The 14201-nt window shown below is 35.4% G+C and overlaps 2 protein-coding genes across 2 annotated transcripts in view; both read right to left on the reverse strand.

Moving 5' to 3' along the window:
- Positions 1-7: 7 nt before the first annotated feature.
- tbc1d7 (TBC1 domain family, member 7) lies at positions 8-6724 on the reverse strand. Its single transcript, XM_058756293.1, has 8 exons — positions 6507-6724; positions 5940-6067; positions 4811-4891; positions 4222-4412; positions 3021-3158; positions 1678-1823; positions 1234-1363; positions 8-148 (listed from the first exon to the last, which is right to left on the reverse strand). Exons 2-8 carry the CDS (start codon positions 6049-6051, stop codon positions 62-64), a joined length of 885 nt encoding a protein of 294 aa, XP_058612276.1. The 5' UTR covers positions 6052-6067; positions 6507-6724; the 3' UTR covers positions 8-61.
- Positions 6725-9775: 3051 nt separating this feature from the next.
- The window catches only part of dspb (desmoplakin b), a 32735-nt gene continuing 28309 nt past the window's right edge, over positions 9776-14201 (reverse strand). Inside the window, exon 24 of the mRNA XM_058755987.1 lies at positions 9776-13530. Coding sequence (XP_058611970.1) covers positions 10279-13530 — 3252 coding nt within the window. The 3' untranslated portion in view covers positions 9776-10278. The remainder of the gene's footprint in view (positions 13531-14201) is intronic.

The following is a 14201-nucleotide window of genomic DNA, read 5'->3' on the forward strand; positions in this document are numbered from 1 at the left end:
CCTGTCGTCCACGTCCGAGCGCTTTGAGTCTCCGTCACATGTCAAACTCAGAAATGATGAATTATAAAGAGTGCATGGGTGTCCCGCAGTGTTTGTGCCACAGATCGATGGCTTTAGTGACGATGGCGTCTGTGTTCTCCTGCGGCATCTGTACAGAGAGACCAAGAGATCAGAAGCGCTTTAGCAACATTTAGAGCTTTATGTAGGTGCATCAAAAACTTAAAGAAATGGCAAATCACAAAAACAACAGAAAAAGGAATTTTCTGTAATAAATGATATTGTAAATTATCTAGGTTCAATATTCTAATATGAATAAATAGAATATTGAACCCAGAAAATTTTCAATATGATTTGTGGCAAAAGGTTATTTAATATGATTAATAAAATAAGATTAATTAATAAAGTAAATAAAATAAATGAACTGTTCCTCAATTTAAAAAAGCAGTATTATAATAATAATAATAATAATAATAAATAAAATGATATTTAATATAATAAATACAATTTTAAAATAAAGTAATTCCTTGTTCCTCAATTAAAAAACAGTCCCTCATATAATAATAATAAAATAAAACACAATTATAAAATAATAAAATTCATCTATTGTTCCTCATTAAAATGGCATTTCATATAATAATAATAAATGAAATAATAGTATTTAATATGAAATAATACTAAAATAATTCCTTGTTCCTCAATTAAAAACAGTAGTTCAAATAAAATAAATAATCTTATGTAGTATAATAAAATAAAAATATAAAATAAATACAAATAATAAAGTAATTACTTGCTCAATTAAAAACAGATAGCCATATAATAATAATAATAATAATAATGTTAATTGAATTAATAAAATAAAACAAATAAACAATATTTGTTGTCCCTCAATTTAAAAAAAACAGCAGTTCATTTAATAATAATAACAGTAATAAAATAAATAAAATACTGTTATTTTATATAATTAAGTGTTTCTCAAAAAACAGTGGTTGATATAATAATAATAAGAAGAAGAAGACGACGAATCAATTAAATTATAAAATCATTAGTGAAAGTCTATGGGACGAGTTTACTGGAGGATTTTAAAAGATTAAAAAATTTACTTGAAAAGGGTCATTATGTAAAGATTAATAAAGTACCTTAATTAACATGTATTGAATCTAGAACATTTCTTTACTGTAAACAAACCCATTTTTGCCCTGATATGTAACTGAAAGAGTGATGTTTGCGGCTCACGTTAGACAGGAAGTTGTAAACTCCATCCGGGTCACTCATTCCCATCAGCATGATCTTATAGCTGAGCAAAATCTCCACGGCAACAAACACCAGGATCTTACAGGAGCCACTGATGACTTTATCCCAAACCCTGCCGACCAATCACAGCATAGCACAGTCTATCAATCAGCCAATCAAAAAACAATGAAACATGTAACATTGATAATAATCAGAAATGTTTCTTGAGCAGAAAATCAGCATATTAGAATGATTTCTGAAGATCATGTGACGCTGAAGACTAGAGTAATGATGCTGAAAATACAGCTGCGCATCACAGGAATAAATTACAGTTTAACAGATATTCACATAGAAAACTGCTATTTGAAATAATAAAAATACTTCACAATTTTTCCTGTATTTTTGAGAGGAATCAGTAAACTGCAGTGGCCTTCATTGTGTCCTGACCTCTGTAGGCTGGACTCTGGTAAACAGCCAGCAAAGCAGCGTCTGAACCAGAGACAGTACGGCAGCGAGTGCAGAGCTCCAGACGTCTTCAGATGAGCCAGAAGAGCGGCGTCCTCCTGAGACAGGAAGTGCTCCAAACTCTTCGGCTGAAACACAGAGACCGTGCTTTTAATTCAAAACAAATGAGAGAAACTTTACATCAATGAGCCGTTGCACAAGTTAGTTTTGGAGCTCCGTATATGAACGGAAAGATGTGAGAGTGAGTAAATACAATAAAATAATAATAATAACTGTTGTTATTATTCAGTAATGTGTCAAAAAAAAAGAATCTGGTGTTAAAAGGAAAACAAGTAAAATGATTGAACACTTAAACATTAAAAATCATAAAAATTAAAATAAGAATAACAGCTGTTATCATTTATAATCATGTCAAATGAAAAGATAACCACTTGCATCAACATTAATAAGTAAATCATTAAATTAAAAAAAATAAAATAATAGTAACAACAGCAACAACAGTTATTACCTTTTATAGTGTCAAAAAATTAAAAATTAAAAATGTGTTCGGGATGGGTCCTGAACACAAAAACCAACACTTAAAAAAAAAAAAAAAAACATGCAAAATATTGATAATATTAAAGTGTCAAAAAAACCTTGTTCTGTATGGTTGTTAAAGACTTCAACCAAAATTAAAAATGCATAAAAAACAAATTAAATAATATTAATAATAATAACTGTTATTATTTATTATAGTGTTTAAAGAAAAAAGTAAACCACTTAAGTTAAAAATCATATAAAAACATGTAATGATAATAAGACTATATACATGTTTTTTTTTATTCTGTCAAAATGTTATTCTGGATGGTTATTACTTAAACCAACAAAATATCTAATAAAGTAATAATAATAATAATAATGATAAAAACAACTGATATTACAGCATCAAAAAGAACAAAAAAATTCTATATTATTCTGCATGGTTATTAACTCCTAAACCAAAATTTGATAACCATAAAAATGAATGAATAATAACAGTAATATAACGCATAATCGCGGTTAGTATGCATTTTAGTGTTTAAAAAAAAAAAAGTACAATTATTGAACACTTAAATAAATCAACATTAATAATCATTAAAAAATGATATAACTACATTACAAAAGTAATAAATCTTATTTAATTTTCTGTGGTTATACATCTGCAAGGTTATTGAACACTACAAATCTGAAACATTCATACTAATAAATAATAATAAGAAACTGTTATTATTTATCAGAGTAAAAAATAAATTAATAAATAATAATAAAAACTTTGTTAGCTGTTCCTTTAGCAGGTAATCATGTACCAGGTGAGGGATGGAGTCTCCAAACTTGAGCTTGAACTGGTTGATGAAACATCTGATGAGCCAATAGCAGTCGACCGGGTCGTCAACGATCTCCTCCATCGCTCTGCCGATAGCTAGGAAGTTTTCATCCTCGTCATCCTGGAAGAAAACCATCAAACCTGAGACATGAGAACAGCAGCCAGCACAAACATCACAGGGGATTTATCATTAACACTTGTTTCTCTGGATAACGTTATATGAAGCACCATTACTTCAAACGAATTATACTTGAAACCCGACCTCTGAGAAATACTGAAGATATTGCTATAAACTGTAGACACACCTCCCTCTTTACCTTTCAGACGCGGCTCATGTTTATTACAGTCAAGTCACCTTTATTTATATAGTGCTTTTAACAATACAGATTGTGTCAAAGCAGCTTTACAGTCTCAAATAGGAAAATAGTGTCCATAATGCAAAAGGACAATAGTAAACACTAATCTTAGGAGAAGCTGCTTTGACATAATCTGCATTGTAAAAAGCGCTATATGTGACCCTGGACCACAAAACCAGTCATAAGGGTCAATTTTTTTAAATTAAGATTTGAATAAATAAGCTTTCCATTGATGTATGGTTTGTTAGGATCGGACAATATTTGGCTGAGATACAACTATTTGAAAATCTGGAATCTGAGGGTGCAAAAAAATCTAAATATTGAGAAAATCTCCTTTAAAGTTGTCCAAATGAAGTTCTTAGCAATGCATATTACTAATCAAAAATGAAGTTTTGATATATTTACGGTAGGAAGTTTACAAAATGGAACATGATCTTTACTTAATATCCTAATGATTTTTGGCATAAAAGAAAAATGGATAATTTTGACCCAAACAATGTATCGTTGGCTATTGCTACAAATATACTATAATAAATAATATATTCAAGAATCGGCTAAAAAGCATCTAACACTAGCTTGCTCTATTCTTTTTCTATTCTATCTGTTTTCTTTTTATTTACTATATAATAAAAAAAAAGCCCTTGCTGTGTGTGCGTTAAGCTAACTGAGACTTGTCATAGCACTTGATTCTGATTGCTTCCAAAAGCGTAAATATGTAAATATACCTGTCCTACTTATGACTGGTTTTGTGCTCCAAGGTCACAGATAAATAATGGTGACTTGACTTGACCTGAGGTGCAGATTACCCACAATCCCGCAGCTCCTCACCGGCGGCCTGAGCTCGCTCCTGCGGGGAAGCTGTCTGCTCTCCAGCTGGTACATGCGCAGGTAGAGCTCCGTCGTCGGGGTGAATGCGTGGATGAAGCGCATGGCTGTCAGAGCGCCGCTGACGTCCTCGAACTGCTCGAGACGATAGCGAGACACCAGAGCGTGAGAATCACTGTGGGGCGGCAGGATACCTGCAGACGATGGGACAGACGGCTTCAGCAGCCTGATCTACAGACACGCTGTGTTTCCATCCACCTGTTTTTATGCACATAAATCCTAAAAATGCGCATAAAAAGCTCATGCACACATTTGAGCAGGATAAACTTTAAAAAATGCACAGAAACAACGAAGGAAACACATTTACTGAATAAATTCCTCCATGCACATCGGAAAAAATCTCAAAAATCTCACTGGATTATTACAATTAATGGCTAAATGAATGTTTGGACATCTAAACTGATATTTCCTACTGATACACTACAGCAAAAGATAGAAATAACTGACTTAAAACCATTTTTAGCTGCTGAAAATACTAGTGTTATAATCATTTTGGTCACTGCTGAATGTAAATGATAATTCATGTTCTCACCCAGCAGGACTTTCCACACGTGTATCCGGTACATGGAGGGCAGAGGAAACCTCTGACTGAAGGTGCTCAACTTCTCCACATCTGAAAACAACAGCAACAAAACTGACTGAAGGAGCGAGAGAAGCACTGATCGTCTGTGAGTTTATATCACAGCCATTTATTCTCAACTGAGAGATACACAGCATTTCACAATTAGACATAAACCTAAACAAAGATGAAAAATACATACTACTGTATATAATAATAATAAGTTATTATTATTATTATTATTTATTACTGAGCTGAAATGCATAGTTATTGAACATTTAAACCAATATTTTTAAAAAACAACAACTGCTATTATTATAGAGTCAAAAGAAAAAAAATGTTATTCATGGTTACTGAACACCAACATTAAAAATAAATAATAATAATAATAGCTATTATTTATTATTGTGTTGAAAAAAGTAAATCTATTCTATATGATTAATGAACACATTCCAACAATAAAAATAATCAATAATATATAAATGTATTGTTATTAATTATAATAATAAAAAGATTCATTTTCGTTGTTATTATTATAGTGTCAAAAGAAATCTGTTCTGCATGGTTACCGAACACCAACAACAAAAATAACTTATTTTATGTTGTGTCTAAATGTTAGAAATTTGTTATTATTAATAACAACAATAATAATAACAACAACAATTATTATTATTATTTATTGTGTTGAACAAGTAAAAATCTATTTTGCATGATTACCAACATTAAAAATGAATTAATAAATTAATAACAACAAGAAGATACAATTCTTTTATATTATTATTATTATTATTATTAGATAAAAATAACTGTTATTTTTTATAATACTATTAAAAAGAACAAAATAACTTTTCTAAAAGTTAACTGAACTCTTAAACCAACATTAAAAATGCAAAAAATAAAAAAATAAATTAATAATAATAATAACTGTTACTATTATAGGTTCAGAAGGAAAAATATGTACAAATCTGTTATGCGTCTGAACACTTAAACCAACATTAAAATGTAATATAAAATAATAACAGATAATAAAATACCTGTTATTTTTATTATTGAATGAATGAATATTAAAAGGAATATTTGCACAGCTGTATAAAGCTCTTACCCAGTGGATTGTCCTTCATCAGGATCTCAAGCGATTTCTTCTCCTCCACTCCTCTGAAACCCACTTTCTCATAATACGCCGAGCGGAAGTTTCTCTGAGGATCATCAGCCATGATCACTGATGTGAAGCTGCAACAGAAAAACAACATGATTTACTCATACTACTTTACCATATCAACCATATTACTATATGACTGTAATACTGTTAGATCAGATCACTGTCACAGTTTATATAAAAACAACAAGGGTATCAAATTAGTTAACTGCACACTATTGCATTGATACTGAATGGTTACATATTCATATACATTACCATGGTATTTTCATGGCAGGTGTCCAAAAGATATAATACTACAGTGTTTTCGTTACAGTTATAATAAATAGTAATAAAGTAGAATTTAACACTTAGCCAATAAATTGGATTATTTTGAATGGTAACATTAACATTTTCACAAAATACAACAGTTGGTGTTACAACAGAAGAGCCACGGTAAGTTTATGTAAGACATATCTGCTGTGTTCATCATAAACAATGTTTTAAATATTTAAAAAATCACCGTTTATTTACCTCAGAACGCAGATCTCAGCGGGCCTCCGCGGTTTTTATCAGCCGAGAGACTCTTCAGACAATTTATCAATCAAACATCTGACTAAAATTCACATTCAATACGTGAACGCGGAATTATCATCTTTAATTCTTAAATGAAAGATTGTAAATGTGTCTGTCTGTGAACGCGGCTGTTTGCAGTCCTGTGACCCCGGAAGTAATTCACGTCCTCGTGTTGTTGTACTTCCGTGCGTGTCCTGCAGGAGGCGCGCACGCGGCTCAACTCCCATAGACATAATAAAAGGCATTATAAATCTATGTCGGCTCCAACAAAGATTGGACAAATAATGCATTCAAAATCTGAATTAAATTCATGACTTTTCAAAAATTTGTGAGACCTACATTGAACTATATGCTATTTTTAAATACATCTCTTCCGGGTAAACTGACCAAATTGACCAAAATCGGTTATAAGGGTTAATGCATTCAGATCCCCCTTTTTAAAGTCACCTAAATGTTAAAATGGTTATTTTTTTTGGTATCCTGAATACAGCCAGTACGTGATTGATGTTGTATGACAGCACACGCATCCATACACAATAAAACAACATTAATCCTAGAGTTTTCAATTATTTTGTTAAAGTCGATCTGCAAGCTAGGAAAATATTTTTAGAACTAAACAGTAAAAATAAAGACCCACGTCTTCATAAAACTTATCGTTTTCAATGCAAAACATCTTTACACAGTGCTTTACTGGTACTTTTTGTTGTTGTTGACATAATTAGTCAATAACTAAATAATTTTTCAATGCAAAGTCATTCTAGAATTGCGGGTACATTTCAAGCTGAGAAAGAAAACAAAAAAGTAGGATTTTTTTTTTTGGTTAAACTTTTTTATTTTCATAGAACACACTTTAAATTTAATATTTTCTATATTTGCTGATCTTAAACTTGTACGATTTTAAATATTTATTCTAAAAATCCGAAAAATCGGTCAACTCTGTTATAGACAAATTGGGTCAAACATATACAGTTACACAATTTAACACAATTTAAAACCCTGTCCTCCCTAGAAGAACATCTGTCTCTTAATCCATTAATTCAACTTTAAACCTAAAAATATATAGACTTTTTGTTTTAGAGTAAAAATATCAACCCGTTTAATTGAAAAGTTGCCAGCATGGTGTGTATTTTCTCTAATCATAGCTTTAAAAACGAATTAAATTCTTTAAAATATCATGTAGTAGTAGTACCATTGAGGCTAATTAGCTTCTGAGCAATTTGTTAACAAATAAACACATATAATTATCATTTTTAAAGCAAAACTTTAAACAAACAGAGTTGACATTGATGGTAACAGAGTTGACATCAGAAAACAGAGTTGACCACCTGTAGTTAAAAGACCAAAAACAGCAACATTTTCTGCCAGATTCTGAAACTGAAACCATTTTATATGTAACAACTATTTAATTTTATAAAATACATGTGAATTACAGATCTTTCATGTAATTGAAAATTAACTTAATGTGTCCAAAGATCTGGAAAATAAAATGACATAGATGCTCCCTCACCCTGGGCATGCAAATCAGTTATTGGCAATTTCTGCCCATATGTCTTTATTTAGTATTTAAATGTGCACTATGTAAGTTTTTTATAGACATAATAAAAGACAGAGCTCTTGATTCAAGGAATAGCAGTTTGCAAGAATGTTAGATTTACTTTGTAACCATATGTTAGTTTTCATAAACATTAGAGCAAAACATTCATTTTGAGTAGTAGTGCTTTTTTCCTTTTGTGCCGTCTATCTCTGTCTATTTTCTGCCTTCCTTACAGGGTCAGAATGTCGCTGTGCCCTCTGTTGCCCTTGCCTTTCTGCTGCTGAGAGGTTAATTTACCTGTAATTCAATTTCTTTAGCCTGTAATGATGTAAAACAAATGTATAATTTACAGTAAAATCCAAAATAAACATAATAATAATGCAAAATACTTAAATGTGATTGGGAACATTTGACTCTGTTACTCATTGTCAACTCTGTTATCATTAAACTTTTTTAAAAAACTAACAGAGTTGACAATAACAGAGTTGACATTTTCCACCATTTTGTGCTTTAGCTCAAGATGCTAACCCTCAAAGCAGATACCACGTAGCATGTCTAAAACTGAATTTTATAGATTTCCGTCATATTATTGTTTTTAAAAAGTGAATGCGAGATTCACTGCAAAATCACAGTAACAGATTTGACAAATAATTAATCTACTATTGGTGTATCCTAAACATTTTGTACAAATTAATGGGAATAAAGAATAAAGACATACATCAATGCTTTCCAAAGATTCCTACCAGAGGATGTGACATCACTTGGTGCAAGTCACATGTTTTTTCTATGAATGCTTTAAAGATTTTTATGCCTTTTTATAACTGAGGTAACAGAGTTGACGAGAACGTAGGGACAGACACAAAATGTTTGTTTTTTTTATTAATGAAATTACAAATATTCCAAAAATTTGATATTTAATGCAATTGTTTATGTAACTTTAATAGAGTAAACACAAAAATATGAAAATTAGACTTAATTATTTCATGATAATTCAAGCTGAATGTATGAATCAGGAGGCGAAGACGGTCAATAATAGGTGTAGTGGCAGTCTTTCAGTTATTATTTTCAAGACAAAATGTCCCTTAATATACATAAAAGCATTGTTTTGATGATAGCTTAATATAAATTGTGTTATTCAAAACTGATTCAGTGAAATTTTTGTTTTTGAAAAATAACAGAAGGTTTACCTGGAAGACGCGAAATGTACCCCCAATTCTAGAATTACCCAGAACGCCCTTTACTTTATGATTTATTATTTGAAGAGATCAAACTAGGCAATATTGCAATTAATATTGGCAAGCAGCATTTCAAAAGAGTTAAGTAATACCAGTTAAATAACTACTGGGTGGTTGTGAGAGGATCTTGAATAGGATTTATCTGCAATGTTTTGTAAACAGTCTTTTGTTAGCAGAGGTCAGTCATGGTGCTAGTAAACACTTTTTATTATCATTAGTTATCTTTAATAATAATCATACAAACAATAATAATATATGATGGTAGTAGTCATGAAATAACTTCACATCTTCATAATACAGGATCCTTATTTCTGCTTTAACATGCATTTGATCTTTGTTCAAAAGTAAATATTGTGAAGTCAAGCCTGTTTTAGGCATGAAATAACTCTGCTTTAACTCCTAAATATATAATTTTATACATAAAATCAAACCGTAGTAATAATTCTTCATACGAGTCATAGATTTGATGAGGTCTTTCTTTATTTGAGCAATAAAACCGTAAGAAAAATGTCAGAGACAGTGTTAGAGATCAACTTCACAAAGTAATTCAGGCTAGTACAAAGGTAAAGTGAAGGCACTGAAATTCAATACAGCAATTCAATAGTATTAGTGTAAAAACAAGTCAGGAAAGTTACATCCATACCCAAAATCTAGTGTTATAGACAACTTTTATCTGTTTAATAAGATTCAAAAGCAGAAAAAAACCCATAATGTGAATAAGCAGTCAAAATTAAAAGTGTATATTTTGTTTCAGCTAATACGTTCAATATAGATTTAAGGAACACTAAACGCTATTGCTTCTTTTTTAGTTTTCCAGACAAGGTGGTAAAAAAATGCTGATTCGTTTAGAACACAATCCACATTTCTAATAATAAATGTTACTGATTTTCTCATATTGTTATCTTAAAATACTTTGATGGATAATTGTGTTATATAACATTGCACAGTACACAATGATTGTTTAAGAGAGCGATCTGGAGCTGAAAGAGGTTCTGCTGTAGCTAAAGCTGCTGTATCTGGAAGACGAAGAGGGGGATAAGCTGTAGTCTACGCTGCCCCTACGGGATCCGCTTCGAGAGCCTGAGGCAGATCCTGGATTCGAGAGGTTGTAGGGGCTGCTGATTCCACGTGATGAAACCGTGGAGGCTGGAAGCATGCGGACATCCGTGTTCTCCTCGGTCATGCAACCTTCCAGAGCCTCCTTGTAGGATATCCTCAGCTTGGTCTTGGGGCAGGTGAGGGTCTTGGGGTGGTGGCGCGTATCCTGGAGCCTCTGAGCCGCTCTCATGTCCAGCCAGCCGAGCTGCAAAGCCTCCTCAAGCGAACGTCTGCATCCAAGCTCTGGGTCGAACAACCCGCCGGTTAAATACTGGAATTCGAGGAAGCGCTGGCCAGCTTCGTACGGCAGCCATTTTTCCTTGACGGCCTCGGCGGCTGACATCTTACGCTTGGTTTTCACATCTTCGAAACCAATATACGCCTTCTGGGCAGGTTTTAGCCTGTTAGACATTTCGTCATCAAGGATACCAAGTCGGGTCGCTTCTTGAATAGAAATACGGCGACCGTTTTCAGGGCTCACAATGCCTCCGGTGCAAGCCTGAGCCTCCAGGAGTCGTTGCGCTGTGATGGAATCGATGATTCCTCGCTTCAGAGCGGCACATATGCTGATCTTCTCCAGCTTTTCTGTGTCAAAAACTGCTCCAACTGGATTCTGTTCCTCAATCGTTTCTACTAATGGGGTCAGTTTGATTGACATGCTGGAAATATGCTTGGAGTTTGTTGAGGATGGATCTTGAATGGTTTCTTGAGTGGAGATACTCTCGACTTTTTTAATAGTTTCAGTTTTAATTATCTGGCTTTTCATTGACGTCTGGGATGTGAAAGATGATGAGGCGACAGAGGAGCTGAGCGGTTTGCTGAGGGTCTTCGTCTTGTTGGTGATCATATCTGCAAGCTCGGTAAGGCTGAGATTTCCTAAGCGATACTTATCAAGGACATTTTGGTCAATCACTCCCTTAGCTAGCAGTTCTTTCAAGTCGTACTGAATGCCTGTTTGCTTGTCCATTATTGCTGTACTGGTCGAGCCATCTGGAGCAGTGATGACTGTTTCTTCCCACTCACATTCTTGCTGAGACAAGTCCAAAAACGTTTCGTAGTCTATGAGTTTCTTCTCGTAGGCTTCACGCACCGTCATCTCTTTACCACTATCAGGATCAACAATCAATACTCGTCTCTTCCTTGTGGAGTTCTTCTGCTGCATCTTTTTCTTATCGTAAAGGGGCAGAAGCACTAGTCCTGTCTTCTTATCTGGAATGCAACGGCTCTTTAGCTGCAGGTAGGTTAGATTGTCCTCTGTGTTTGGGTCGAAGAAACCCTTTGTGTCATCTCCCTCATCTTTTAGAATCTGGTTCATCTCTTCATCAAAGTAGAGCTTTTGGTACGCTACATCAACGTCAATTCGGTGACTGTGTTTAGGGTCAATGATGCCACCACTTGCAATCTGAGCCTCCAGCAAGCGAATGCCATGACCTTTTTCTATGAGACCACGTTCGATGGCTTCGAAAAGAGAGATCATCTTGTTGGTGCCTGGGTCTTTGTACCCAGTTACCGCTCTCTCTGCAGACAGAAGCTTGTCTTTGAACTCCACACCCACCAGTCCTTTCTTACAAGCCTCCTCGACTGTGTAGTACTCATTGTGGATGGGATCAATAATGAAGCCTGAGGCAGCCTGGGCTTCCAGAAGCTCCAAGGTAGTGCCTGGTCGCAGAAGCCCTTCCTTCATGGCCTGGTAGATGGGCAAAGTGCAGTCGTTGGCCTCGTCATAAATCCCAGCAATGCAGGTTGACCCTCGGAGATAAGCCCGAAGCCTGTGTTCAATATCTTGGCTGGTAATCTTGCCCTCTCTCAGATGATCTACGTCCGAAGGTTGCAGCAATTTCGCATCCACCAGATCTGATACACTAACTTCATGGCGCAGTCCCTGTACGGTCATGGGTTTCTCTGGAGCTGGAAGCAGGAGCAAGCTAGTATTGAGGTCAGCCTTGCATCGCTTCTTGAGGGTAACGTAGCTGGCACGTAGACCAGTGTCGGGATCGATATAGCAATCAGGTTTGGCATTTAGAGCTTGATAAAGATCCTCATCAACAAGGTCACGGTCCATGGCAGTATCTTTGGAAAGATAGACGCTAAGGATGGGATCAAGGATGCCTCCCGCCGCCTCTTGTGCCTGCAAGTAACGCAGAGCTGATTCTCGGTTAACTATTCCTTTTTTCATGGCTTGGCTTACTGGCAAGAGTTTACCAGTTTTGGGATCCCTGAACCCAATGCAGGCGGCCTCTGCAGTCAACAGCTGCTTCTTGTCAGCTTCATTCACAAGTCCATTCAGACAAGCCTCCTCAACAGTCATCCTCACATTTGCTTTGGGGTCTATGATGTACCCTGTGGCAGCTTGAGCCTCCAGCAACATGTTTCCACTCTCGTCTGAAATCAACTTTTGTTTTTTAGCCTCGGTGAAGGTCATTTTGCCTTTGGGTCCTTCTGCAAGCCCTGCAATGGCTCCTGTGCCTTTAAGATTGAGCCTGATGTCAACAGATACGTCCTCGACAGTCCGCTGGCCATTCATCAACTGCTCAAACGTCACCTTGTCAATCACACCACAGTCATGCAGCTGTTGCGCTGTGACCTTCTTGCGGACACCTTCGAAGACCAACGAGGAGGCATCCGTTAGGTTTGTCTGAGTGTGTTTGGTAGCACCATCTGGTTTCCGCTGCAGTCTCAGCAGCTCATTCTGCTGCGAGTCTCGAAGCGCCTGCATCTCTGCCCTCTCTCGTTCCAAGTTCTGCAAGAGCAGCCTGTAGCGTTCTTCAGTCTCCTTCAGTTGCATCCTCAGCCTCTCCATCTCGGCCTTGACAGAATTAAATTGGCTCTCCAGGCCGGAGCGATCCGAGTTGTGCTGTCGAATCTGCTCTTCGTGAGTCGCGCATTTGGTCTTCCATTGGGTAAAATCCTTCTTGATCCTCTCATTGTCCTCCTTCAGCTGTGATTTGAGTCGCAGTTCCGATTCTAGTGAGAGTTTGATGTGGGCTAGCTCGTCTTCCAGCTTTTTCAAGCGCATCATATCCTGTTCCATTGCGGCCATTTTCTTGAGGAGGTCATCCCGCTCTTGCTCCAGGCTGCTGCACTGATATTGGGATGTTTGGATCACAGAGGAAGTCTGCAACAAAAGGACCAAAGAGAAAATTATTGTATTATCATTTAAGATGATCATTCTGTATATGATTTTTCAGATAGTACAATGATTTGATATTGTATGAGGTTGATTTATCATTCATTGATCATCACAAAACAGAACTGATTGGTTTTCAAGCTAATTACATGGCTGTAGCCAATCCTGCTCCTGGAGGGACTACCTTCTAGCAGATTTTAGTTCCATCCCCACTCCAACACACTTTCCTGTTATTTTCAAGTAATTCTGAACACTTTGATTAGCTGGACCAGTGTGTTTGATTAGGGTTGGAGCTAAACCCCAGCATACTAGCCCACCAGGTGCAGGGTTTGCTACACCTGTTCTAAAGTATCAAAATCACAAAGGGTGCCATGAACAATAGAGGTTAGATTGATATGTCTTGAAAGTGGTTGATCATGTATGCAATGGATGCTGTTGTGCAAAACAAGCAGGCAACATGGAAGCTTGCAAAGGACAAACTACAGAGATGTGTATTAAGATGCAAATCTGCAGGGTGTGGTGTAGAAATAGGTCAAACATGCACATTAAGACATGCAAAAATATGGCAGTTTGTTATCGTGACATATTTTGCATGTCAAGACAATAATTATTTATAGCATGGATGCAACGTGAGAGAGATGCATGCAGCTGGCTAAATC

Source organism: Onychostoma macrolepis, chromosome 20 (genome assembly GCF_012432095.1).
Source record: "Onychostoma macrolepis isolate SWU-2019 chromosome 20, ASM1243209v1, whole genome shotgun sequence".
Taxonomy (NCBI): domain Eukaryota; kingdom Metazoa; phylum Chordata; class Actinopteri; order Cypriniformes; family Cyprinidae; genus Onychostoma; species Onychostoma macrolepis.

Coding starts and splice junctions, on each gene's coding strand:
- tbc1d7 (XM_058756293.1), bottom strand. CDS start 6,051: ATGGCTGATGATCCTCAGAGAAACTTCCGCTCGGCGTATTATGAGAAA. Junction 4,892..5,939: donor GATGAAGGACAATCCACTGG/GTAAGAGCTTTA, acceptor TGTTGTTTTCAG/ATGTGGAGAAGTTGAGCACC. Junction 4,413..4,810: donor CGTGTGGAAAGTCCTGCTGG/GTGAGAACATGA, acceptor CATCGTCTGCAG/GTATCCTGCCGCCCCACAGT.